The sequence below is a fragment of the Acromyrmex echinatior genome, chromosome 13 (assembly GCF_024713525.1).
Source record: "Acromyrmex echinatior isolate Ae372 chromosome 13, ASM2471352v2, whole genome shotgun sequence".
Lineage (NCBI taxonomy): Eukaryota > Metazoa > Arthropoda > Insecta > Hymenoptera > Formicidae > Acromyrmex > Acromyrmex echinatior.
The window spans coordinates 9,498,479-9,524,879 of NC_141864.1; the positions used below are offsets into that span (position 1 = coordinate 9,498,479).

Consider the following 26,401-nt stretch of genomic DNA (forward strand, 5'->3'; position numbering starts at 1 on the left):
ATAAGAATTTAGCAAAAGGAACAAACTTAAGAACAGATCAATCGAATGAAAAGGAAATAATCAACCGTGATTGATCAATTACAGATTGCGAATTGAGGATTAGAATTCAGCCAATTAGAACAAAACAGATTAAAATTAAAATTATCCCATTTGTCAAATTCTAATTTCTAATTCGCAATTTTCAAGCCTGATTTCACCAATGCCGATTAATCCTAATCGGAATAAAACTATCAACTGTAATTGGTCAATTCTACTAAACAGCAAACGTGATTGGTCAGTCAACGTCGATTAAATTAACTAGCATGAAACTAGGCCTCAATCTCCAATGCGTGGTGTGACACGGGCATTAGAATGCGTTCACACCTTGATGAAAAAGCAGAAAGCAGAAAAGCAATAGTCAAGAACTTACGTTGATAATAAAGTCCAAAACACAATGCGAGAGAATAGCGATATCGATAGCAATAATACGATTTCAACCTAGAAATCGGATATATCGAAATACACAATTTCTGATAGGTGTTATTTCTATCGCTATTCTTTCGTATTGTGTCTTGGGCTTTAGACTGTGGTTAAAGTCTCACTACAAACGCTTTGAAGCGTTTAATGAACCAATTAGAAGAAAGAATTTTGCAAACTGACCAATTAAAAAACATTTCAAAACGTTTGTAGCATCGCGTTGACCGTACCCTTAGTAGTACAAAAAGTCGAAATTGTAGACTACCAGCTAGAGTTCTGATTGGCTGCTGCTTTTTCGCTTTTTGCTTTTCCGTCCAAGGTGTGAACGCGCCTTTACGGCTAGTATAAATGCTTCTCATGCCACGGCTCGAAGGCCCCAAAGAGACCGGGCGCTCGTAGGGTCGTAGGTCGCGCGAGCATTGGTGAGCATGCGCGGTTTACGGCCAGCCCGAAGGTTGCCGACCATTGTCGACGGTATTCGTGCCTTCGTGGATGGAGCGCGGAACGGAGCGAGGCGGATTGTTGCCGTGCGCTTTGCATTTTGCTTTCACGAGTACTGATCGGCGCGAGAATTCCGAAACCTTCCTCCCCTCGTCTCTCGACGATGCACCGGTGTGGCTTCTGAAAGTTCTGTAACGACGCGGGCAGGATAACATCCTTGCGAATCGTCGGTGTTTTGCTTCCCTTCCCGGTCGGGCGTGCATCCACGCCGATCGTGCGTGTCACGCCACGATGGCTCTCAGCCAGACCAGCGTGGTGAGTAGAAATCGAGCGTTATGCTGAATGTTAGCGTTTCACAAGCGTTTACGCATTCCGGACGATTCCCCGAGATAACGAAGAGTTTTCTTCCGGATTTTTCTGGATCTTTCGCTATTCACTGGGGAATGCCGCGCGCATCCGGCGGCGCGGTACGCTCGACTGCAAGAGCATCGGGGAAGTCGTACCTTGGACTGAAAGGTCTTAATGATGACACGTTTGCGTTGTTCGACGTGGCTCTCTGACTTTAACATACAGTCATTTAATATTTAAATACCAAGCTGCACCTTACATGCCACTATGATATCTCTGAGCAAATGTTCAACTGTTTACATACTTGACTAGTTTAGTCAAATAGAATCTTTTCCTTGATGTAGAATTCTCAGTATCTCTAGCTTGATAGAAATGCTGGAATAAGTTAAATTGGGACAGTATAAATTTGCAAGTGTAAATTTCTATGCAATATACAATTATATTCCTTTTATGCTTCTAATATCTTTCTAAGTTTATGTTTGATTATTGTCAAAGAGGATTTGGATAGAAGGCACTAATTTGAATATAAAAGATATACAGAAATAATATAATTTGTGTACATATATAATAGATTTATATTTTAATCTTTTAATAACAATGCATTTGCATATTTATGCTTATGTAACATTTATTGATTAGTATGATTATTAAAATAAATTATAATTTATGGAAATATATGCTATATGCTGTAAGCATATGGACTGAAAAAATTCATTAAATTTTAATGAATGTTTATTCGAATAATACTAAATAAATAAAACTAAATATTTACTAAATGTAAACACATTTATTTGATCCAAGAAAATTAATGTGATTTAATGATTACTTTTTTAAAGTAAATATTTACTGTAAGTAAATGTTTAGTATTTAAAATGTGTATTAAAATTTAATAAATTTTTTTTCAGTGTATGTATATTTTTAATATTCTTGCAACATCAAAAGAATACTACATAAATCGTTTTATATATAGCTGAAATTATACAACACTGTGATAGAAGATGTAATATCGGGAGTACGAGAGTCATTTATGGACGAAGGTGTGGATGAGCAGGTTTTACTAGAGCTCAAACAAATATGGGAAGGAAAACTAATGGCCAGCAAGGCCGTGGAATTAAATCCAGATCCACCAGAGCCGCAAGTTCCTCAAATCAATACGCACAAAACTGTGTCTGTCAATAAAGGTACGCATTGATAATAAATATTGTTACTTTTGACAACTTCGAAAATTCAAAGTTTTGAAAGAATTTGAATTTTTGAAATTAATTCTGAATATTAAGAAGTTTGAAGAATATTAAGAGCTTTGAATACTTCAGTGTTTAAAGTTAACTTTGAAAATTTACATTCTTTCAGGACTTCGAATCTTCAAAGTTGTAAAAAATAATAGCTTTAATTGATAGATTGAATTGTATAATTAACAAATGACTTATTACAGTGAATTGCGATATAATTTATATACAAGATGGTTCACTGCTATTGAGTGTAGAACATTCAGTAATGGTGATACATTTTATATGAATAGATTATTGCTATAAATTTGATGTTGTAACAGCTAATGTAGGAAATCATTTTGTACAACCATCTGCTGGAAATACAGTATCGCAAACGCAACCTCAACAACAATCACAACAGCAACAGCAGCAGCAAGTGCAAGCACAGCCGCAGCAACCGTCACAACCTCAACAACACACACATCCTTCCACAGGAACAACATTGCAGCAACAGCAGCAACATTCGACGACGCCAGTGCAACAAGTGGTGACCGCTTCAGCTGTACTTGAACGACAAGTACCCATACAGATTACCTTACCTCCACAAGCTGGCGTGCCAGATGGACCACAACGTATTTTAAGCATACAAGTTCCTGCATCTGCTCTTCAAGGTGAGGCTTTTACTGTGTTTCATTAAAATCAATTTGTGTAACACAGATTGATTGAATTTTTTTTTGTATATTTCATATTTTGTTAGATAATTTTTATAGTATAATACAAATCTCCATAAAGTTTTGTATGATAAAAATATATTTACGTCTATATTGTAATATGAATATATAGATATATTTATAAAGAAGTATGGCAGCGTTCCTTGTCTTAGCGCCGAGACACTATTGTGTCTCCAGATATTGTTATTATAATTTATTTTAAGGCTTATTCTTTTTAGCTTAACTTTCTGCACAGCTCGTCTCTCCTCCTTTTCTCTCTACGTTGAAGAAAAAAAGAGAAAAAATAAAGTACAAAGTTCAGTTAAAAAAGAATAGGGAGTGTGTGTGTTTATTTTGTGAAAAAATCTTTTGTAAACACACATATATGTACACATGTCAACTATTTATCTATATAAATAAAAAGATTATTTGTTTTTCTTTTCAGCAAATCAACTGCATACAATTTTAACAGGTCCGGTAATTTCCGCCGCTATGGGTCTTCCAGCAAATTTAGCTTCGACTCTGTTGCAACAGCATGTAAATTCTACGCTGCAAGGGCAAGCAGCATTAACTCCATTACAAGTGAATCAGCCTCTTCAAGTGGTTACACAAAGTACAAACAGTGTCGTTACACAAAGGCCACCTCAAAATCAGGTAGAATGAAATATTTAGTCTATGCAGACTGAGAGAACATAATGGAAAAGATAAGATAATAGATAAGTGCTTACACATGTGTATGTATATTATATAGATAACATATCGTACGTTATACATTTTTCCAGCAGCAAAATAATATAAATCAGTTAGACGGAGGAGTCGGTGATTCTACTGACGATGACGATGAAGAGGAAGAAGAGGATAACGATGATGATGATGAAGATATAGATGAGAAAGAGGAGGAAGAAAACGATGAGGCTGCGGCTCGTGAAGAGGTTAATATTTATAAATAAATTTCACATAAGTTGAGTGATTATCTCACAAGAGAATTATTTGTATTAGGAACCCCTTAATTCCGAAGATGATGTTACGGACGACGATCCTGCTGATCTCTTCGACACCGATAATGTAGTCGTCTGCCAGTATGATAAGGTATGAGATAGCGATTTATGTTTAAATTTACGATAAAGTTTATGTAATACTCTATATTACGATGTTTCAACTCGGAGTCACATATGATAAGGTTTTATTTTCAGATTACAAGGAGTCGGAATAAGTGGAAATTTTATTTGAAGGACGGTATAATGAATCTATCTGGAAAAGATTATGTGTTCCAAAAGGCAAATGGGGACGCTGAATGGTAACTCTTAAGTGCGTTGTGAATATCGTGTTGCCCACACGTAAGCTCGACTCAGGGACACTGCGTATAAAGGCAACTTGATGTGTTCACGTGAAATCGCGTTAATATGACAGATAACGATAATCTCTACGATAATTCTTCTATCGATTGCGTGATGCTGCCGCAAACAAGAAAACAACAGTAGGGAAACAATGATGAACATTATCAAGTTATTAGAAATATCATATTCTTAATTTTGTGTTATATTTTTAACCCTCTGAATAGGATATTCGAGGTATTTAGATATGCCGATTCTACTTGTTGAAAATAAATAAAAACAAAACAAACGTTAAAAATATGTTAGGTTTTATTTTTTTATTCTGTTACTATTAAACAATCTTGAATATTCTATTAATACATTAATTATATTTTTCATTCGAATTACATTTTTTTGAATTTAGAAAAATTCAAGATCGAAAATCAAGAGGAGCAGGGGCTAATACATATGATTTTTATCAGGGTTGGCAAACGTTACTTTGCTATTACTTTCTATAGTAAACAATTTGATAATGTAATTTTTTATGACGATAATGCTAACTAATTAAATGCTAAAATTAACAAAGTCACTTTGAAAAGTAATTTGTCACCATTACGTGTTATAAAAAAAAACTAATAAAGTAACGAGTAACGTTACTCGTTACAAGAAATGCGAGTAAAAAAAGTAATGCGTTACAAATTAATGAAAAAAAGAGTTATTTTTTTCTATAACAAATGACTCAATCCATTACAAATACCGATTTATTTTTCTAGCTCTGATGTTATCGTAAAAAATTCACAATATCATTATCAAATTATTATTATCACAAAGTAACGGCATTACAAGTAACCTTGTTGTTAACCTTGATTTTTATATAGTGCAAATTACGAATATATAAGTTTTAAAAAATTATGTAAGAATCTCTCTCCTACTGTTAGTCATACGTTAGTGGAAACTTGCTTGTGGGCGCCGAGATTCCTTTTAAAACAATCCACGATGGATTAGTTAGCTTTTTCTAGCAAATGAATGAACTTTATTGGAGCGGGAGTGCGTTATGTATATATATTGACTGAATGATTTTATATATATATATATATATATATATATATATATATATATATGCATATTGGCGAAAGCACCATATCGATTAGTGGATCTAGAGCCACTAACATCACGGATAATGAATGTGAAAATTGTGTACTCTTCTGATATATACATAATATATATTAATATACATATATATTTTCAAATCCTCAATTACGAACTTTTTCATGTGGCAGGAAGTTGTAGACTTCCATTTTCTATTTGTGATGATCTAAAAACAATATGATATCGTATGTATGTTTGAGTTGAAGGATTTTAAAGGATTGCAAAACCACCGTTCATATATGTGATTTGGAACAATAAATGTGTCTTATTACTGTTATCAGGATTGACAAATTCATTTAGCAAAATGAATGGAGGACATTTCAGCATTTAAGAGATCTATTATCGGTGTTTCGCTGAGAAAGTTTAAATTGCTCTGTAAGTGATAAAACTTAATTTTTGTTTTACTCAAAATCTTTAGATAATTTAATATTGTTAAGTGTAACATATATATTTTTCAACATATATATTTTTAAGTGTTGTAACATATTATTTTTAAATTTTTATCTAATATTTAACAATTATCTATTTGGAGTTGTATTAAAAAATTATATTAACTAACTTTCAGAACAATTTAAACCATCAAATAAGTTATAAAATTCGTGAATTAGCAAATTTAGTTATTATATGCGCTAAAGTTTAAACAAAATCAGTGTGTATAAAAATTTATTCTTAAATTTTAATTTGTAAGCGGAAATTAATGTTTTATTAATTTAAAATAATTGTGTAATTGGAGAACAATATATAAACAAATTTCTTCAAAACTAATAATGTGATTATGAATATGCCAAAATAGTGGTACAATTTTTGTATTGTATTGTATCACTCTTTGCTGAAGAGTTTTCGAATGACATTTTTTAATCTAGGTTATTTATTTTAAAAATTTGGCCTTTAAATCTTTCTAATCTCTTGAGGTTACCAAAAAGGCATATAATTATATTTTATGAAAATTTTGACAAAAATCATATATCTTGTAGAATATGATAATATATAGGTGCTGTTCATAAAATATTATAGCATCTATATATTATTCTCCATATGCCTTATATATTCCAAGTTCAATTAAATTTCTTGGAATTTGGAAAATAAATATTTCACAAGAAAACTGTTCTCTATAAATGTGCATATATGCGCGTGTTAATTTAAAAACTTTCGGACAATCGTAATTCTTTAACGATGAGCATTTAATAGTCCGTAATTATATTCTTTATTTTGTCTCTTATTTATTGTTATATATAGATGTTCAAATCGATGCATGCCTATTTCAATTTTATGGAATTGTTTCTAATTAGATTTTATTTGATACAATTTTTGGTTCTATTTACAGGCAGTTTAATGGTAAAACATTTTATTTCATTAAATTCTTTTATGTAGTAATGTTTCTTTCTCAATGAAGTACGGATAAGAATCCATTCTCATTAGACTCTTCACAAACATAAAATATAAATATTTTTTACAACCTGTATCTTTCAACATATATCATTTGGCATACAATCGAATTTTATAAATTTTATTTAAAACGGCATAAATAGAAACATTCTCAACGTTGAAGAATTAGGATTGTTAAATCTTACAAATTCAATATCTTAAATTTTCATTTGCAAAAAAAATGTGCCTCTATATATATATATACATATATATATACACACACACATATATATATATATATACACAATTTTTTAAATTACCTCCATTATAAAATATTACATGAGGCTAATATAAAAAGTAGTTATACAATCCAAATATTACAAAATGTACAAAACTTTAATTGCATTAAAAATAATATCCTAGTTTTTTCTGAACAATTGTGTCTATACTTCAGCGAATTTCCATCGGATTTTTTAATTCGGCAACAAAAAAGGCAGACTGCTTTATTAATTAAAACAGTTTAATTTTTTTATCACATATTGAAGTCTATATAGATTAAAAATTATATATACGTTTAGATATAGGATTATATATTTTGAATTTATATATAAATTCTAACTTGATTTTCGATGTCGAATATGTCATGGAGATTTTACACTTTCGAACAATTTCATATTTTGAAATAATCTATTGACATAATATTACAGCTAATTTTTATGCCTACCTGATTTCAGAGTACGCAATTTTATTGCCCTGTGCTTCCTTTTACATATAAGATCGTGATACTATATTGTAAATATTTAAAGAGAGCTTGTGACATGTAATTTATCAATTCCTCTTGTTTTATGAGCAAGCAATTACAATTAATCAATTAATTAATTGTGAACAAAAAATTATAAAATTTCGGATCAACTCTTACTAACGTGTGTCTTTGAGATGTTTAAATATATATTATTAACATAATAATTTCATAAATATGATTATGTTAATTGCCTTTTTTATATTTAAATAGAAAAGCAGTTTTTATATTTAAAACTTATTAACATACTGAAAATTTGAAGAAGTTGGCCGAAACATTCATGTAGAATTTTATATCATTAACTGAAGATTTTAAATATATGACTTTTTGCTACGATAATCTAGCGTAATAATATGCTTGTCATTGTAACTAAATGCAAATGTGAGATCGAAATATCATATTTGCAGAAATTCATTTAAAAAAAATGTTGACGCACGTATATGAAACAATTCGCACTTTTGTTTCTTTTTTTAATCAAATATCGAATTAAAGCCTCAAATTTATTTAATATGTACAAATATATTTTTAATATATACAAATACGAATGTTACAAACTCCTCTTTATTCGGGTAACTTAATATATAAAAAGATAATATATTGCTATGAAAAATCAAATTAACAATATCGTATTTTATGGTAATTTGTGAGCTTTTCCCCAATTGAAATAAATCATTAAGTGTCAAGTAAAAATGTCGATTATCCTAATTTAATTACATATTGAAAAAGATTCACTATGCTTTGTTTGATACCTAATAAATATGGCGTTTTGTAATATTACTTTATATCAGTCATGTCCTATAAAGATATAGTAGGCCATATATTTAAGGTAGATCATAGGTCTGTTTTTTTTTGGCTGAACTTTTGCACCAGTTTATCTTTCTTCCTTTTCTTTCCAGAAGAAATGGAGAGGAAGAAAGACAAACTGGTGCAAAAGTTCAGCCAAAAAGAATAGGCCTAATATCATTTTACGACTATTTGAATGATTTAGATCGTAATCTTTCAATTAATTTCGACTAAAATAGATCGTCTTTAATATTATTCTCAGAGAAATCAGTATTTTGTTGGCCAATGCTAGGTTCTACCGTATTCATCTGTTCATCAGAAGCAGTCGCATTTTGCATGGAAGTTGGAATTACCGTAGATGCAATGACATTTCCATTGCTTTCCGATTCTGGTTTTCTCTTCAATTGTCCGACTATAGTTACATAATTAGCAGGTACCAAACCGACATTTCTATTATCAGTGGCTATCCACCAACCTGGTATGCTTTTAGATTGTAGGGAGCGCGGCGCCAACCATATTTTTTGACCAGTTCTCAGGCTCAATTCCTCATTAGAAACTGCCATGAAATCGTACATTGCTGTTGCCACACATACTGGATCCTCGCATTTCACCCATTCTTTCGGATCGTTAACTGTAAATTTAATCAATATATAAAATATCAAAACATATCTTAAAAATAAGAATTATAGTAAGGAAAAAGTTAATTTATATACGAAATCGCATTTTATATTTTTTTGTAAAATGTTTATAAAAATTATTCGACGTTTTTCTAAGCATAAAAGTTTAGCGACGAAAAATGTAGATTATTTGTAAAAATTTATCACGTGTTTATTTAGATTTAAAATGTCTTTAAAAATGCAAAAACAATTACCTTTTATTTGATTTTGCCTTATATTACTCGTTATCTTGTGAATTAGATATGGAATAGCAACAAACACGCCGAGGAGTAAAATATTCATCCAAGGAGAAATCCTTTCGTTCGTCGCCGTCGTTATCGGTGTTTGTTCTCCGTTTGTTAATTGTGACACTGATTGCTGCCACAAGTCTTCGACGACAGCATTTTGCGTTTGAAGACCTAGGAATAGAATAATTATTAAACGATAGTATGTAAGTAGATATAAAAGTTTTGATTATATAAAAACCGAACCTACCAAGTGTAAATAAAATCCTTCTGTAGATCCATTTCATCACACGGATTAAAGCAAATGTGCTTAATAACTGGCCAATTGTTGACCGCAATCTACCGATATTATCTGCTACGCTTAAAATCGCACGGAAAGAATTTGTCAATGCGAAATATGTTGATTCCAGTAACATTGTGATAGACGAAAATGTATGTAATACGGTCTCCACTATACGAAAAGTCGATCTTGTGCTCTCCTCTGCGTATTGTTGAAACCTGCAATATGAAAAGCAAACTCTTTAACATTCTATCAATTGTTTCTATCCATGCAATTTAATTTTAATCTCGGTTTAATTTACTCTTTATCTTTTTCTCATTCTCAAGCTGGTATTTAGAGACATCTTATATTTAAGACCGTTCTAAGTACAATCTCAAAATAATCATAAGAACGGCATATTAGCATTTTAAAATATTACTTAAGATGATTTTGAAATAAGAACGAATATGAATATCGGCCTTTTAAAATAAGAAAAAGATAAAAAGTTAATTAAAATTGATAAAATTAAAAAGAGATTAAAGTTAATTTATATTGGTAGAAATGAACATTAGTTCAAAAAGCTTGGACTAAATTGAAGACTATACTTTTTCAAATAAAAATTTAAAACTGTAATTACTATATAATAATTACATTATGTAAATTAATCTTTGGAATTTTAATTTAATCACTGGCACCCCATTAGCCTTGAATGTATTGTTTATTTTTATTTTTAAGAGTATGAGTTTGTTAATAATTTGATATTTGTAATTATTATATTTTTTTAAACGCAATATAATATGCAAATCAATTGAGAAAGTTCTACATTTTTATCCTTTCATTATTTTATATCTCAATAGTTAACTCTCAATTAAATATTTACAGATGACTTTTTCCAATATACCTGTTCTCCACATCACCACTGTGTCCTCCAATTTGTCCGTAGCTGTTACCAGAATAGGGAATGTAACTACCAAAAGATCCACCATAGCCTCTGTAACCTCCATATCCATAACTACCATAATTGCCATAGCCATAATTTGAGCCATATGGTCTATAATCGTTATATCCTAAATAACTTTGAGCTGACTGGCGAGGTGGCAATGGAGGTGGAACGGCTCCAGCTCCAGTTTGAAAGGATGACTGTCCCGGCATGCTGGACAGAGTCAAAATTTGCATTATTTGTTTCAAATGTCATTGAGGCATCAATCTAACCATTTTCTATGTGAAGTAGAAAATTGTAATCTAAGTACATATTTCAAACATAAAAAATATAAAAGAATTATTATTAAATGATGAGAGAGAGAGAGAGAGAGAGAGAGAGAGAGAGAGAGAGAGAGAGAGAGAGAGAGAGAGAGCTGTGCATTAAAGTGTCAAAAGGCCTGTTCTTTTTAGCTAAACTCAGATTCTTGCACAATTCATCTTTTCTCTCTAATGTGAAAAGAAAAAGAGGAAAGCTGAACTATGCAAAAAGTTCAACTAAAAAAACAAGCCTAATAACAACCTTATAAATAAAGATAAATTAAAAAATAAATTAAAAATCTATTAAAAATGATCAAATATTTATTCTATTTATTCCAGATATACACACAACTTTCTATTTTTTTTTATTTTTTATTGCTCGAATAAACAAAAATAAAATATCAAAACAAAATGTTATTGTATGTAAGGATAACTGATGTAGAATTCGATCGCAAAATGATCAGCTAAGTCTTGTGACATCATCATGACTCTGAGGATTTTTGCAAGATTACTTTTGAGGATTGTTTGCAAGATTACTTCGATACGCATCGATACCAGACACCGATGTTTTACCTGGACAAAAAGCTAGAATTCCTGAGCTGATTACTGTTGATAACGTTACTCCGTCCCGGTGCCATCGTTCTCGGATCTCACGTCTGTTTCTCCGAAGATTTTGACAGCGGCACTCTGTTTAGAAAGATCTTGAACGATCTACTGATAGCGCAGTTCAAAGTTCAAGAACCTTAAAAAACTGTGGAACTGTGCACTTTCTTGACATCCAAAGGATTCCAGCGATGGCGGGGCGTTCACTTACGTCAATTTACGTCAACTCATGTGTATTTTTTTTCTTCTTTAAGTCCGAGGATCTCGGACTTTTACGTCTAGTCGCGATTATCGCGAAATTGCATGAAAAGTTCCGTCTTGCGTACGATAAATATTCGCATTGACGTATTAAGATCCGTCCAGATGTGAATACTCGCTTATTAACGCTAGAGTTCTCTAGTAAGAGCTAAGACATAAGAGCACAAAAACGCCATTGCCGGGTGTCGGGTACTGGCCGGAAACAGCACAATTCCACCATGATTGACAGTCTGATTTCGCGTTCGCGCTTTCTACACCATGAAACAATTGCTCACAATTCACAGATTTACTACCTATCGAAAGTATCTGTAAATGATGGCGTTTAAAGGGACTCGAAATCTGACCAATCAGGAATCGATGCCCCTCACTGACTTGACTCTTACTAAAGAGACTCTAGTTAACGCCTGCGAAAGGCAACATGATCAATAAAAACCGTTCAATTTCGCGGGATTTTTGAGAACTCGAGTTTACTTAAGTTTACGTAACTTTGGCCAGATTGCACCAATGTTACTTTGATTTTAAGTGAGACTTAAAATTCTCTCTGTCTCTTTTTCGCTTTAAAATGAGAGAGCTTTAAGTTTCGCTTAAAGCCAAAGTAACGTTGGTGCAATCAGGCCTATTTTTTCAAAATAACATAGATATGTTTAAATATGGTGAAAAATTAATTATTTTCTAACAATTATAGCATGATAATATAAGAATTGTAGTTTTTTATTTAATTATGTCTTATATTAATTGAAATATAGATCTTTTATATATTTCTGTAATTATAAAATAAAAAAAAATAGAATTATATAGACAATAAGGAGTTATAATGTTTCAAGAACAAAAAAATGTTATTGTTCATGTTAAAAGAATTTATTTAACATTAGATAAGTTCAAATTTTTATAATAATGATAAAATCATACATTATAGATAATACATAATGCATCGATTTTAAGTAAAATATGCAACATGGACAATTATGCAAACTTGAAGAAGCACAAAGACTTTCATCACATATATATCTCTCATGTATTAACAATTTTTGCTAAAAGTTTTGATTCAATACACTATAACTTTGATTAGTTTAAATGTGCTCTTCTTCAAAATGGCATTCTGCATAAAATGTGTTTTATATATATAAGTTTGTTTATATAAAAACCGTGCAATTAATTTTGTAAGAAATTCATATTATACATTTTTTTTTGTACGCATTTTATCATTTTGGTTGTATCATTTATCATGGCTTCTTTTTCATGATTCTTCATCTTCGCTCGAACTATCCATTGTATAACATAACTGAAAATTGAAAAATACATACGTAATGTACCAAATATAAATGCAAATGAATTACGTAAAGCAATAAAAATATATTAATTTTTATTTATCAAAATAAAAAAGATTTTGAAGCTAATCTATATAACACAGAAATAACGTTCCAATTTTTAAAAATATTTTTTTGTAATACTTTAGACGCACTTGACTATTTATACATGTCATTATATACCTCATCCAGATCTGGTCTTTTCAGTATTTCCTCGAGTCCTGATAATTTCTCGAGATAATTTGGCGTATTGCAAGCGTCGAGCACGAAAACAAAACCGCGATGTTGATATTCCTTGATTAAAGGCGTCGAGCAAGCTGTACAAAATGGGGATCTATGTGTGACAGTCAACTTCATTTCGTGACCCCAAAGCGAGCCCCGTATTGTGTGAGGTACGCCACCCAATAATCCTATCAGCGGATTGTCGACATTCTCTCGACAATCGTCCCTATCGTTATTCATAAGCGCTCTAGCTGAAATTCTAAAAAAAAGTTATAAAAAAATTAAATTATTAAACCATCTACATATATATAAAATTAAATTATTAAACCATCTACATATATATAAGTAAAAATAAATTAAACATTATTTAAATAATATAATCAAAATCTGTATATTGTGTTTGAATTTAACTTACCCTTGAAAATGTTGTGTCACTGCCATAAGTAATTCAACTGCTAGACCTGCAGCGATTTGTGACAAACCTGGCCGACTTACGGTACATTGCTGATCGAGCGTTCTATCAGTTTGTGACTAGAATAAAAATAACAATTATAGAATTAAAATATATCTTATTTGAAGTAGTTATAAGTTGATTAAAGAAAAAAAGATTATAAATCTTTTCTAGGACTTAATATGATGTTAAAATAATATGTACTCACATTCCCGGGTTGCGTTACATCATTACAAAAGTAACATCCAAGATCATTTCCTGCAGGATTTTGTACCGTTAAATTAGGCGAAACAGAATCGGAAAGATCGCGCGTACCATGTCGTTGTACCGTATACGAATCGAAACCTAAAGCAGCGTTGATAGCTATCTTATTCGTCGCGGTGCACAAGAGGGTTGGCAACCATCTGGCTTCACGTGAATCCAGAAGCAAGAACACCACATCGTGGTTATTTACGAGTTCTTGAAGTTTGCTCACAGCCTCCTTAGTCATTTCCATCATACTCTGGCCGACTACATGACCAGGCATAGGAATATGCAAGACCACACCTTCCACATTCTGCAACACCATAAGTAATTTTATTGATTAAATTAAATTACTTCGAAATATCGTCTCACAATGCAACAAGTTTAATAAACATATATACTTACCATACTAGGACGTATCTTAAGTAAAGCGTCTTTTGCGGCATGTGCTTTGTACCGACGTTGTACCGCATCTTCATGCGTATACAGACTTTGGCGCACAGTATTGCTGTGTGAAACGGTAGAATTATCTATGAGCGTCATATTATTGATACCCCAGCCAAGAAGTACTCTCGCCACAGAACATCCAAGTGTTCCGGCACCCAAGAGAAGGCATCGTAAACTACTGATCTTTTCCAAATCTAGATCAGGAACAAGGCGCCATTTCATCAATTTCAGATTTAAATTGATCGCTCTGTCTGATAGTCTAATGTAACATACAAATATAAAAAGCACTTTTAAATTTCTGTACATAAAAATTGTTGACTTGAAGAACTTAAATTTACTTGGTAGGATCCATAATGTTAGATAAATCCGCGATGTTGGGACCCATTTTTCCATTTACGTTAGCTTCCCATCCTACTAAGTGTTCTTCGAAAATAGTTTCTCTCATAGTTTCTATATCTTTATCTTCTTTGATTCTAAGTGTAAATATAATTGCAGTTTGCATTTTATCGCTCCTTACTGACAAGACTTTGATGTCGCGTGTAAAGCAGTATGTAGGACAATGCCATAATAATAGGCATAAAAGATTTCGTAAGGGCCATCCAGGTTCTGCACTTGCGCAAGGATCATAAAATGCAAAGTATACCTCCTCTTTTGCCTGATGAAGATAAATTTAAGTTATTAATAATAACAAAAGTTCCTTTTATTATGTATAAAAGGAAATAAAAAATAAAAGTATAACTTCATCAAACTGTACCTGTTCTGAATTTTCTTTGCTGCTAATATTTAGTTTTATATATTCAATACCCTTTGACAAACTGTCAACATTCAAATCATCCTTTCTAGACACAAAAACTGTGAAAAAGTTTCTCGATCTTGCATCCAGCTGAAGAAAGCTTGCACGTAATTTATCTATTTGACTGGATGTAAATTCGCCAGATGCAAATTTCGTTGGTGTGACCGAATAAGTTTCCGGAAATGAGAAAGGAGTTGGATGTGCAGCCCAATAATGAAACTTATACTTCTTAAGATCCGAGTATGCAAATATTAAGAATATTGAAAGCCGTGAAGGCTCTTGCAAAGCTGTGCCATCTCTGATACTATCAATAATGCATTTACCCATGGTGTCAATAAACTTCTCGGGATTTATCTGTCTGAATGCTTCATAGGTATTTGTATTAATCATATAACCACAGCATGCTACTCCGGCATTATGAGAAGTTGTCTCCAAGTTTCTGAAACTCATCTAAATGGAGCTTATCCTGTTTATTATATCAACATAGGATTTATATATACACAATATTAATTATATATTATTATTTATACTTTAGTACCAATTTATTGACACTATTTCATTAAATGTTAGAGATATATTCGACTATAATATTTGGACAATATTGTGTTAATAATTATGTTACTATAAACATTATTATTAAGCTATTATTAATATACATGCAAATTATATTGCAAAATAGTTTAATCTATCTTTTTCTTCAAAAAAGCAAATCATATTCTCATGCTTATGTAATACTTACTCATTAAATGACGTGCAATCAAGTATTAATGGATTGGTTCTCCCTTCATCCATTGGTTGAAGAGCAAAACTCCCCCACACATGTATTTTAGCTTTTTCATCTAGTTTCAACTTGTCTATTTTCAATTCTGCAAATTTTGCCCAAAATGTTGGATCTGTAGCCGTTTTCAATTTTGTGAACCTTATTATTTCAGACATCTTTAGAAGCTAATAATTTTCTTAAATCTGAAAGACAAAGAAAACAGTAAAAAGAACAGTAAATAAAAAATATATCACAACAAAAAAGCAATAACAATATATGTTCTGTTATCATAAATAAAGATAAGATTTCATAGGCACATTAAAACATACATACAAGATTATTTGATGAAAAATATATCTCTTTGGAATTGAACAATATCGCAGAAGAAGAATGATAATATCATATATCGCAAGATTAATCCTATATCATTTCTGCATTATAATTGTACATCAACATTTAGAAATGCAATTCTTTAAGTCGACGATTGCAATGAAAAATATAACGAACCTAAATATTTTAATAATGAATCATACCCTTCAAAAATAGAACATCTTTATCTGTCTCTCTTTCTCTAAATTGTAAATTAACATTAATTAACACACACGTATATCAGAGTTGACTGTCAGCAACAATCACTGCGATTATACGAAAGCAAGTGGCAAATAGAAAGATTCGTATATAAATCGTAAACAAAGATGAAACGTCACAAACGTCATGATGGAATTATAGAAAAGGTTTGTTCGCGTCGCATGCTCCAACATGCTTCTACTTCCTACGACCATAGCTCCTACTCATTCAAACGCACTCGTTAGAGTGAGTAGGTGCTATGGTAGGAACATGGTTGGAGCATGCAACGCGAACAAACCTAAAGGTGCCTTTTCATGCTGATGTTTGACGCTCATTTTTGGCGTCGAAATAAGTCACGTGATAGGCTGTATTTTCATGCAGACGCTCGACACTCATTTTCAGCGTCAAAACAGGTTGACGAATACCAAGCATCAATTTTGATCACGTGATCTATTTTGACTCTGAAAATGAGCGTTGAGCATCTGCACGAAAAAGCAGCCTTATGCCCGTATTCATTGTCAAATCTTGTATTTAAAGCTTCCTTAAATTTATCTTTAGATGCTCAGCAGCCAATGAAATAATTCGTACAGTATCTGAAGATAAATTTAAGAAAGCCTTAAATATAAGGTCTGACTATGAACAAGGGCAATAGACATTGATAAATAGAGTATCAGTTTTGCAAGTTACGCATGAAGCGCATGATGTATCGTTGTATCCTTTTTTATTAATTGGTAAACAACTAAAACAACAAAGACAAATGATGCATCATGTGTAACTCGAAACGCATTCGTGCAATCATGTGAAATCATGTGTAATAACTCGAAACCCTAAAGCATTCTAGTCATGTGCGCGCCTAACTTCAGATAGAAGGAAACGACATGACATATGTACAAGTATGTACATATATAAGTATGTATATGTATAAGTATGTACAAGTTGCGCTTCGCGAAAAGATATTTGAAAAGTTTTTCTGTGAGAAGAATTGGAAAACTTGATCGAATGGATTTGTTAATCATTATATCAATTATTAATTTATTTATTAACAATTCATAAATTAGATTTTTATTAATATTTATCGATTAAACTTTAAAAGAAAGAGCGTTTCTTTCCGTTATAACATTTATCCTGATTACAAAACTTGTGTTACAAAACTTGACGCTCGTTTTATATTCTTTTCATTTCTAAACTCTAAATATTATTATTGTTATTAATCTCCTACATTCTTGTAGAATGGAATTTTATTCTAAAGAGTGAAAATGCAGTCAATCTTAAAAAAGAATGACGCAATTTTCAATTTTTAAGAGATTTCAATTTTTAGAGTGAAAAATTCCACTTCAAATAATTTAGAAGATAATAATAAAAATTGTAATAATAAGAATTTTAAAGATAATTAAATATTGGGTCATTTAAAAAGTATTCGCGGTTTTTTCATTCAAAAATTGAACAAAAAACCGCGGATACTTTTTAAATGATCTAATAATTCATTAGAAGTGAAGCACGGAACTTCATTTCATTCTAACTTCAGAGAACTCGAAATATTTATCCTCTGTCGGCTTTATTATCCGCCATCGTTCTTCTGTCATATACAAGATTACGCAAATAGACAATGATGTCTACTTGCATCATGATAAATTCCTAACAGCAAATGTCGATATGTCGACTGTAAGTAGACTTTGCTAATTCAATTTCTTCACCTCTAGATAACTTTATCCAAGAGATATCTCCCAGAATACAATGGAGATATCTCCTGGATAAGATTATCCGCAACTTATCTATCTGGAAGTGAAGAAATTGGCATAAGTCAGATCTTTAGAGTCGACTGTAAGTACAGATGTCCTTCTAATATCGTCCTTCGATTTACGCTCACAAAGCTTAAATATGGAATCATTTCGTCCTTGTTGTTTAACTATGAAAGTTAAATAAGGATGAATACTGTTCACGAGCGTTGTGGGCATGAATCGGACCACAGTCTAGAATAGTTGACTTAAAGTCGTCTTTAAAGTGGGACATTGTATGACTTAGAGACGTCTCCAAGTCGTCTAAAGTCGACTTACGGACGTCCATTTTTCAGACGTCTAGAAGCTATAATCGACTCAGAGTTGATTTAGAGTCGACTTTGTGCTGTTAGGGATACTATCAGCGTGCAAGCGTGATTACACGCTGCGTGAGTAAGTGGAGCGGGAGGGAAAGGAGTTAAAAGTACATCGGGCGATCGCGAAGATCGCGAGAACAATGATTCCGCAATCTGTAATCGGCGTCGTGATTGGTTACCTATAACGTGCATTTCTCTTCGGAGCGGTACAATTATTATAATATTGTTTCCTTCAAAAATTTTTTTCGTGCAAAAGGTAAGATCTCTTAAGTCGAGTGTAAAACCAAATATGTATATTATAAATTATGTAAAAGAATTATAATTAATTATAATGCTTTTATGTAGTTATCAGCTTGTATTTGATATCGGCAAATGCGATATCGGCGACTCAATCGCCTGAAGTTGGTCACCGACGCTGCGGCTGCGCGCGCCGAAGGTACCGCCGCGCCAACAATATGGCCGCACGGTATCGGCTGTCCGCAACGACGCGTCTGTGAGAGTGGGCTATCCGGGAGGGTGCCCAACTGCCCACCGAGGCAGGTCCAGGGAAAGATGTCGGACTACCTGAGATCCGCGCTCGGGTACCTGAACGGCGGCACCGGCGGCAACGAGTACGTCGGTCAGATGTTGGACATCAACAATGTGAAACTGAGAGTGACACGGCTGATTGCCGAGGGTGAGTCTATCATCTCCGGCTGGTACGAATCTCGGCTTACTGTCAGAAGTGTCAAATCACATTCCGGCGACACCTCCTATTCGCGATTACGGCCGATAAGGTCGATCATGTCCTACTTTTCTCGCGTTGTGAAAAAAAAAACTGTAGATGATTGCGTAGGAAAGGCGTAGGAGACGAAAAAGGAGTTAGGATCTCGTCAATCTCACGTGTGACATCTGACCTTCTGTCATGTGTCAAGCGTGTTTTGACACGCGGCCAGACAGCGCTAGTATATATACGCGATAATCTATTCTGACATTAGCGAGCATTGTCTCTGCTTCTTTATCGCGCGCATTTACATTCCACAGATTTTTTACTCTTTTTTTTACTCTTGCTCGAATATTATCGAATATTACTGCCCATCGTTAGTTGACAACTTATCGGCTATTTTTTTTAAACGACTATCTAAGAGCACTTTCAAAATACAGATGATTTCTTTTGCTCAGTTCTTCGATTTATAGCTTTTTTGAAAATACATTGCAAAGCTATCTTGATATACCTTTCTAATTATATGTAGAATCTATTGATTGTATTAATATAGCTTACATCAATTGAATAGTCATACATTCTCTTTGTTATGTGATGTTGAATATTGAAACTATTACACTCCGCAGGAAGTTGATTTAGCAGAAAGTTTAAGTTTATTTTTGAAAAATTTATATTATAATTTATTTGTAAAACGTAATTTTGCAAACTTTGATATATGTAAAGTTAGTTTAAAAGATTATTTTAAAAAGTGAAAATTAAATAATGTAGATGCTAATAGCTGCTGTATAATTCCAGTTTTCTTTAATTTTTTATATTAATCATTCCATTTTAAAAAAATTAAATCTTTGTCTTTACTAATAGATATGTAGAATAAACATTTTAATTGCGAAGTTATTATTCCAAAAAGATAGACGATTTATAGTTTAAATAAAATTATATTGAATTTGTAAATTTACATAAAAGAATTTTTTAGTTTGTTTTGTGTTTAATACTTAAAACAGGCGTGAACATTTATAGAAATTTGCAGCTTAAATTACTTTTTATATAGAATATATGAGGGCATTATTTAACCATAATAAATAATTTATTTGTGCACATGACAAAAACATGAGCGAGAGATATTTAGTCCTCGTAATCGAATTATGTATCATTATTAACATTTAGATAATTTGTGGCAAACATCGTATCAACAGGTGGATGGGCATTGGTGTTTGCGGTAGAAGATGTCGCTACAGGAAAAGAATATGCACTTAAGGTAACTAAACTAGTTCAACATTGTTCTTTTTGCAACTTACATTTTGTTGTAAAAAGTTTATTTTTTATTGTTAGAGACTTATCGCCGCTGATGAAGATGCAAACAGAGCCATTATACAGGAAATAGAAACATTGAAGAGATTGTCAAATCACCCAAATATTATTCAGTTCTTGTATGCCCAACGATTGGAGCGAGAGGAACGAAAAGGATATGAGTATCTGGTTGTCACTGAACTATGTCCTGGCGGTACAATAGCGGATATACTCAGGAACGTGTCTGTGAACACGTTGACTCTTGCCCAAGTGTGCAAGATAGCCTATCAAGCGACACGTGCAGTACATCATATGCATAGCCAGCAACCAGAACCCTTCGTGCATCGGGACATCAAGCTGGAGAACTTTTTGCTCGGGAAAGACGGCCTTGTGAAACTTTGTGACTTTGGTAGCGCCTCGACTCAACAAATATTACCGGATCCATCATGGAATGCTCAAAAACGCGCCACTCTGGAAGATCAGATGGCCAAGTATACAACCCCCATGTATCGTGCTCCGGAAATGATGGATACCTGGAACAATGAACCTATAGGGCCTCCGGTGGACTGTTGGGCTTTAGGATGTATATTGTATTCTTTGATTACATTGCGGCATCCTTTTCCTGAAGGTGAGATAATCGCTGATTTGCTAAGTACTAAGTTAACTAGAGCGTACAGATATTATAATTGATAATGAATGTGAAAGCATAAGATAACTCATTAGAAAGGATATAATAATATTTAAATATCTTGATTTTGAAGATACAAAGAAATATATAATCTGATATCATAAAATCTGATTTACACGATTTTAGATATGAATATGAAGAACATAATTTTTTTTCTTAATATCTCAACTTATAAAAAATAATAGAATATATATAAAGAAATAGGAAATAATTCGAAAAACTATATCGTTAAAAAATATTTTTAGATACTATATAAACTTGAATATGTATGTTAATTTTAGATTTGTTTTTGATTCTTACACTAGACTGCACTAGAACTTTCTCGCTTTTATATCCTAGTATACTTATAGTATATACTTATTTCAAATTTTATTATTTTTAAATTCCAAAAGTATACATTTTAATTCAGTTATAGAAACCCGATATCTTATTACAATAATAGCATTTATTAAAGTATTTTTCGTGCAGGTAACAAACTAGCAATCGTAAACGGCAAGTATCCACCGTTACCGCCCAATCCAAGATACGCGTGTCTGCATGATCTGGTAAAGGGATGCCTACAAATCTCGCCCATACAAAGGTTAACAACAGCACAGCTCTTGGAACGTTTGGCAGCAATCGCAGAGTCGAATAATTTTGATCCCAGAGAACCACCACGGATCGAAGTCGCGATGAAGCCGTCACCACCTCCACGACCAACGCCACCATCACCACCATCATCATCGTCAAGTGTGCCAACGTCGGTCTCTCGTTCCACCGCGCCGGTAACGATGCCGCCGCCGAGACCGGCGCCCGTACAGACGGTGTCCAAAGTCCCGGCGACTCAGAGCTCGACCGGCCTATTCAATTCGCTGAGGGGCGGCGCCGGCAGTATTCTGCGTAATTTGAAAGATACCTCCAGCAAGGTGATGCATACCGTTCAACAGAGTATGGCCAGGACAGAACTGGATGCAAGTTATCTGACGTCGCGCATACTTATTATGCCATATCCAGCCGATGGGATTGAATCCGCCTATAGAGCTAATCACGTTGAAGATGTGAGAGTATTCCTCAACAGCAGACACCCATCGCCTGCCAAGATCCAGCTCTACAATTTGTCCCGTGGCCGACCGAACGTTACACGACTCCCCGGTAGACACATCGATTGTTCGTTTGCCTACGCCACTCCAGAATCAAACGCACCTATGCTATTCGCTCTGTATCAGATCTGTCAAGATATCTATCAATATCTGAACGCTGACTTCAATCACGTGGTGGTGCTATACTGTACTGTGAGTATGTCACAATTTAAATTAAGCGCTTGCTAAACACAATAATGCGATTATCTACTGATTTATCTTTCCAGGATGGGTATCGGGCGAGTGCCACAGTGGCATGCACTCTGTTGATCCACTGCAGAGCCTTGACCACTGTCGAGGAGGCGATCGCTCTGTTTACAACGAGACGTTGCCAGCCGCCGCATTTGCAACCCTCCGAACTACGCAGTATTAATTACATGAGTATGCTCAGCGGCGGCCGGCCTCCGCATACGAAGCCGCTGGTTCTCCGTTCTGTTATCATACAGCCGGTACCGTTATTCACCAGAGCGAAAGATGGTTGTCGACCATACATAGAAATTTATAGTAACGGCGCGTTAGTCTTCACGACGAAGAAAGCTAATTACGAAGAAATGAAGCTGTTTGGAATAATGGAAGGCAAGGTCTGCCTAATTTTAGGAGACGCGGCTGTACGCGGTGACGTCACTTTAGTGATATACCACGCCAGGCAGCAGCTCGGCCGTGTAATTGGTATTAAAATTGCCTCGCTACATTTCCATACTGGCTACGTGCCCATCACTGAGAGCGCCTTGACGTTTGAGAAATGCGACCTGGACGATGCTCCCGAGATCGGTGGCAAGTTCCGCATTGTACTGAATGTCATGATAGGCGAGGAAAATTCAAAACTGTCGAGGGTGCCGGCGCCATGGGAAGCGGAAACATGTATCAAGCTTGTACCGGATCCACTGTTTGGTTCGACATTGGAAATGGAAGAAACTTTGGAGACCTTTAGGACAGCTTCTCACCAGGAAGAGGTAGAATGTTTTGTTATTGTTAGATATACATTATAATTATTTAGTTTTTTATATTGAAGAGTACAAAACATTGGAAAGTTGATGATAATCGGTAATAATTGACATTATTACAGGCTCAGAAAATATCGTTGAGTGAAACAGACAAGATTTCACAACACGAAACGGTGCCTCAACAACAGCCGGAACAGCCGAAGGAGGAAGAGCCAATCAAGATCGAAGACAACAGTTTTCAGGAGGCTGATTTGTTGAATCTCGGCATGCCGGATAATACCAATAATACCTCAAATACTCCCGCCACCGCGGCGGCAAATCCAGGATTAGATATCTTTTCTAGTTCTAGTCAGAACGAAAGTGATCTCTTGGGTGGTTTCGGCGTGTCGGCGTCGCAGGCTGAGGCCTCCAATTCGATACCCTTAATTAACAATAACGCCTCTACTGATTTACTGTTCGGACATGATAATTCTACAAGAAGCAGCAACACAAGCAATTTGAATAACAGCAATTTGAACATGAATGATTTATTATTCGGACAGAATCAAACAACGTCAAGTAATGTTAAGGAAGTCAACGACCTGATGTTTGATCCACTGGGTGGGAACGTTTCAGGCAATCTTCTCAGCGGTATCGCGACAGGTACCGCGAACACCGCTAAGAGCCCGAATTCCGAAGAGAACTTTCCACGAAATGCCAGCGTGCCGAACTTCGCCGCTCAGGCTAACAAGGATCCATTCGCGAATCTGACTGGATCATTGGGCGCTGGTCTGGCGGGCAGTTGGAACGGTACGCCGAGAAATTCGAATACTCCGCAGTCAGCAAGTCCAGCGCCTGCGAGCACGCCGATCCATTCCAGCCCGAACACGATGCACAAAACCAATGCGACGACTAACGAGGCTAACGGTGCAAACAGCGGCGCCTCGGATGTATTCAGTAGTAAAGCTAAGGAAAAGAGCGGCGATGCGTTTGAGGATCTGCTCGGTAGCCAGGGATATAATTTCTTCAGTTCACGCAAGGCGGATAAAGATAGCCCGAAGACAATAAATCAGATGCGAAAAGTGGAAGCGGCCAAGTCGATGGATCCCGATAGGTTAAAAATCGCTGAGTGGACGGAGGGCAAAAAAGGAAATTTGCGGGCTTTGCTCTGCTCCCTACATACGGTTCTATGGCCGGAGGCTGAGAGGTGGCAACGTTGTGAAATGCATCAATTGGTTACGGCTGCGGACGTCAAAAAAGCTTATAGAAAAGCTTGCTTGGCTGTACATCCAGACAAGGTATTTGAATCTTGTCAAATATCATTATTTACACAATCCTTTTTATTGTGCAAATATCAATGTTTTTTTTTATATTATTTGCAAAATAGTAACATCTTTTAATTTTCTAATCTAATAAATGATATTAAAATAATTGATTAATAATAACAATAATATATATTTTGTATACTTAATTATTAATGTAATTACATTTTCTTTTTAATTAAATTAAATATTAAACAATAGAAATATATTTTTAATTAGTATTTTTTGAAATAGTACAATAAGCATGAATAAGCTGGCAAAGAGAACAATAAATCTGTTACTCTAATAATTATTTTAATAATTAAACATTAATTTTGTTAAAGTAGTTTTTAATTCAAAAGAAAAAAATTTAACGGGATCTGTTTCTGTGTTGTAGCAAGCAGGCACAGCAAACGAGAATATCGCAAAGTTGATTTTCATGGAGCTGAACAATGCATGGAGCACGTTCGAGAACGATGCATCGCAGCAAAATCTATTTAGCTAATTTTAATGATTGTTATCCGTTATTGAGAACCTGTCTTTGTAATTAATTTAATTCCTAGCGGAAGGAGAGCTAAGAATGGGGCAAGAATCTCGTTATCCATGAGATGACTGCATTCATGTAACTGCATTCCGACTATGTTATTTTAGCTGTAGAGAGAAAGGGTGCGAAAGAAAGAGAACGAGAGAGAAAGTAAAGTCTTCAGAGGCGACAGCGAATTCGGCGAAGCGGACGCGTCTCCTTATTGTTTCAACGCCTTGTAAACCTAGTTAAAATTATGGCAGTGTGGCGTAACGTATATGTATATAACGCAAATGTACATTAAAAAGAGGATCCCAAATATACGAAGCTATTTTCCGGCCGAAAAAAACTTTGCACTATTGTCCACTGAAGATTCAAGGATTGCCGTAGAGGTATTCCGTACGTCACGATATTTATCATTATCTTAATTAAGAAAAAAAATGCAATAACAAAAATTGTGCAATGCTACTAAATTGATGTAATACGATATCTTTCTGTTATGAAATTTAGAAAATCATATATTATATATGCGTAATTATTACTATACAATTGTGCAATTTTATTTTTTCTACTAATTAGGACACGGAATACCATTACTGGTAAACAAGATACTAATAGAAAAAAATTTTTAAACGAAATAAGTTCTTAGTACATTTAATTTAATTTTGTTAATAAATTATTTTGATTAATTTAATAATTTAATGGAAGCATGAAATATTATACAAAAGAAACTTAAGATTACAATTGATACAATTCATTTTCAAACTTTGATGTGAATAATTTCAGTTTTTCTTCGATATACAGTGTCTCAATATTTTTTGGTTCAATTTTAATAGAGATTCTTTGACTAATTTAAAATAAAACTTTTCTTAAGTAAAATTTTGAAGATCATTGTTACAGTTTTTTATCCTTTAGTAATTAAGTTTTGAATTAAAGGTTCCAAATCGCAGTGTTTAGTTGAATTTAAATAATACGTTTAATAAGTATATTCTATGTTACTTAATTGTTTGAAAATGTAGTTTGAGAAAATTTTATATTTGTCCACAGATTTAAAATTGTGAGCAGGTTAACAAAATAAATAAAAACCGAATATTTCTTTATACAATCCTAAAGTTTCCAGTTGTACCCCTTAAGTCCTGATTTA

At 33.6% G+C, this 26,401-nt stretch overlaps 4 protein-coding genes across 11 annotated transcripts; 2 read left to right on the forward strand and 2 right to left on the reverse strand.

The window, feature by feature from the left end:
- Nucleotides 1–813: 813 nt before the first annotated feature.
- On the forward strand, nucleotides 814–6,393 carry TfIIA-L (transcription factor IIA L). 3 transcript variants are annotated; one of them, XM_087412253.1, is made up of 7 exons: nucleotides 814–1,212; nucleotides 2,216–2,426; nucleotides 2,840–3,124; nucleotides 3,609–3,817; nucleotides 3,946–4,095; nucleotides 4,163–4,252; nucleotides 4,357–6,393. In XM_087412253.1, the coding sequence occupies exons 1-7, from the start codon at nucleotides 1,189–1,191 to the stop codon at nucleotides 4,462–4,464; spliced, it is 1,077 nt and encodes a 358-aa protein (XP_087268379.1). In that variant the 5' UTR covers nucleotides 814–1,188; the 3' UTR covers nucleotides 4,465–6,393. The 3 variants fall into 3 exon arrangements, with proteins under 3 accessions (XP_087268379.1, XP_011058235.1, XP_011058236.1); XM_011059933.2 differs by having other exon boundaries at nucleotides 815–1,212; nucleotides 2,795–3,124; XM_011059934.2 differs by having other exon boundaries at nucleotides 815–1,212; nucleotides 2,795–3,124; nucleotides 3,949–4,095.
- Nucleotides 6,394–8,245: 1,852 nt separating this feature from the next.
- Pex13 (peroxisomal biogenesis factor 13) lies at nucleotides 8,246–12,271 on the reverse strand. Its single transcript, XM_011059932.2, has 5 exons — nucleotides 11,545–12,271; nucleotides 10,634–10,885; nucleotides 9,724–9,971; nucleotides 9,444–9,647; nucleotides 8,246–9,203 (listed from the first exon to the last, which is right to left on the reverse strand). The coding sequence occupies exons 1-5, from the start codon at nucleotides 11,607–11,609 to the stop codon at nucleotides 8,803–8,805; spliced, it is 1,170 nt and encodes a 389-aa protein (XP_011058234.2). The 5' UTR covers nucleotides 11,610–12,271; the 3' UTR covers nucleotides 8,246–8,802.
- Nucleotides 12,272–12,668: 397 nt separating this feature from the next.
- Nucleotides 12,669–16,888, reverse strand: Atg7 (Autophagy-related 7). Of its 6 annotated transcripts, none has more exons than XM_087412250.1 (10): nucleotides 16,389–16,888; nucleotides 16,035–16,258; nucleotides 15,257–15,734; nucleotides 14,841–15,157; nucleotides 14,461–14,761; nucleotides 14,128–14,368; nucleotides 14,021–14,070; nucleotides 13,777–13,892; nucleotides 13,323–13,620; nucleotides 12,669–13,114 (listed from the first exon to the last, which is right to left on the reverse strand). In XM_087412250.1, exons 2-10 carry the CDS (start codon nucleotides 16,229–16,231, stop codon nucleotides 13,070–13,072), a joined length of 2,043 nt encoding a protein of 680 aa, XP_087268376.1. In that variant the 5' UTR covers nucleotides 16,232–16,258; nucleotides 16,389–16,888; the 3' UTR covers nucleotides 12,669–13,069. The 6 variants fall into 6 exon arrangements, with proteins under 6 accessions (XP_087268376.1, XP_087268375.1, XP_087268374.1 ...); XM_087412249.1 differs by having other exon boundaries at nucleotides 14,021–14,368; nucleotides 16,389–16,486; nucleotides 16,589–16,887; XM_087412248.1 differs by having other exon boundaries at nucleotides 14,021–14,368; nucleotides 16,389–16,486; nucleotides 16,563–16,887.
- A 2,255-nt stretch (nucleotides 16,889–19,143) lies between these two features.
- aux (cyclin-G-associated kinase) lies at nucleotides 19,144–26,362 on the forward strand. Its single transcript, XM_011059926.2, has 7 exons — nucleotides 19,144–19,390; nucleotides 20,611–20,672; nucleotides 20,747–21,332; nucleotides 21,861–22,663; nucleotides 22,738–23,463; nucleotides 23,577–24,731; nucleotides 25,132–26,362. The coding sequence occupies exons 1-7, from the start codon at nucleotides 19,267–19,269 to the stop codon at nucleotides 25,237–25,239; spliced, it is 3,564 nt and encodes a 1,187-aa protein (XP_011058228.2). The 5' UTR covers nucleotides 19,144–19,266; the 3' UTR covers nucleotides 25,240–26,362.
- Nucleotides 26,363–26,401: the final 39 nt, after the last annotated feature.

Bases quoted from the DNA above. Each gene is read 5' to 3' on its own strand.
- Atg7 (XM_011059928.2), bottom strand. From the start codon at position 16,231: ATGTCTGAAATAATAAGGTTCACAAAATTGAAAACGGCTACAGATCCA. The intron at 14,762-14,840 runs GTAAATTTAAGT...ATGTTACATTAG, and splicing joins AACATTATGGATCCTACCAA to ACTATCAGACAGAGCGATCA. The intron at 13,115-13,322 runs GTATATAATGAC...TTCAATTTTCAG, and splicing joins AAAGACCAGATCTGGATGAG to TTATGTTATACAATGGATAG.
- aux (XM_011059926.2), top strand. From the start codon at position 19,267: ATGTCGGACTACCTGAGATCCGCGCTCGGGTACCTGAACGGCGGCACC. The intron at 23,464-23,576 runs GTAGAATGTTTT...ACATTATTACAG, and splicing joins CAGCTTCTCACCAGGAAGAG to GCTCAGAAAATATCGTTGAG. The intron at 24,732-25,131 runs GTATTTGAATCT...TCTGTGTTGTAG, and splicing joins TGGCTGTACATCCAGACAAG to CAAGCAGGCACAGCAAACGA.
- TfIIA-L (XM_011059933.2), top strand. From the start codon at position 1,189: ATGGCTCTCAGCCAGACCAGCGTG. The intron at 1,213-2,215 runs GTGAGTAGAAAT...TTTTATATATAG, and splicing joins CTCTCAGCCAGACCAGCGTG to CTGAAATTATACAACACTGT. The intron at 3,125-3,608 runs GTGAGGCTTTTA...TTTTCTTTTCAG, and splicing joins TCCTGCATCTGCTCTTCAAG to CAAATCAACTGCATACAATT.
- Pex13 (XM_011059932.2), bottom strand. From the start codon at position 11,609: ATGGCACCGGGACGGAGTAACGTTATCAACAGTAATCAGCTCAGGAAT. The intron at 10,886-11,544 runs GTAAAACATCGG...GACTCTGTCCAG, and splicing joins AATTCTAGCTTTTTGTCCAG to CATGCCGGGACAGTCATCCT. The intron at 9,648-9,723 runs GTAGGTTCGGTT...TTCTATTCCTAG, and splicing joins AAGGATTTTATTTACACTTG to GTCTTCAAACGCAAAATGCT.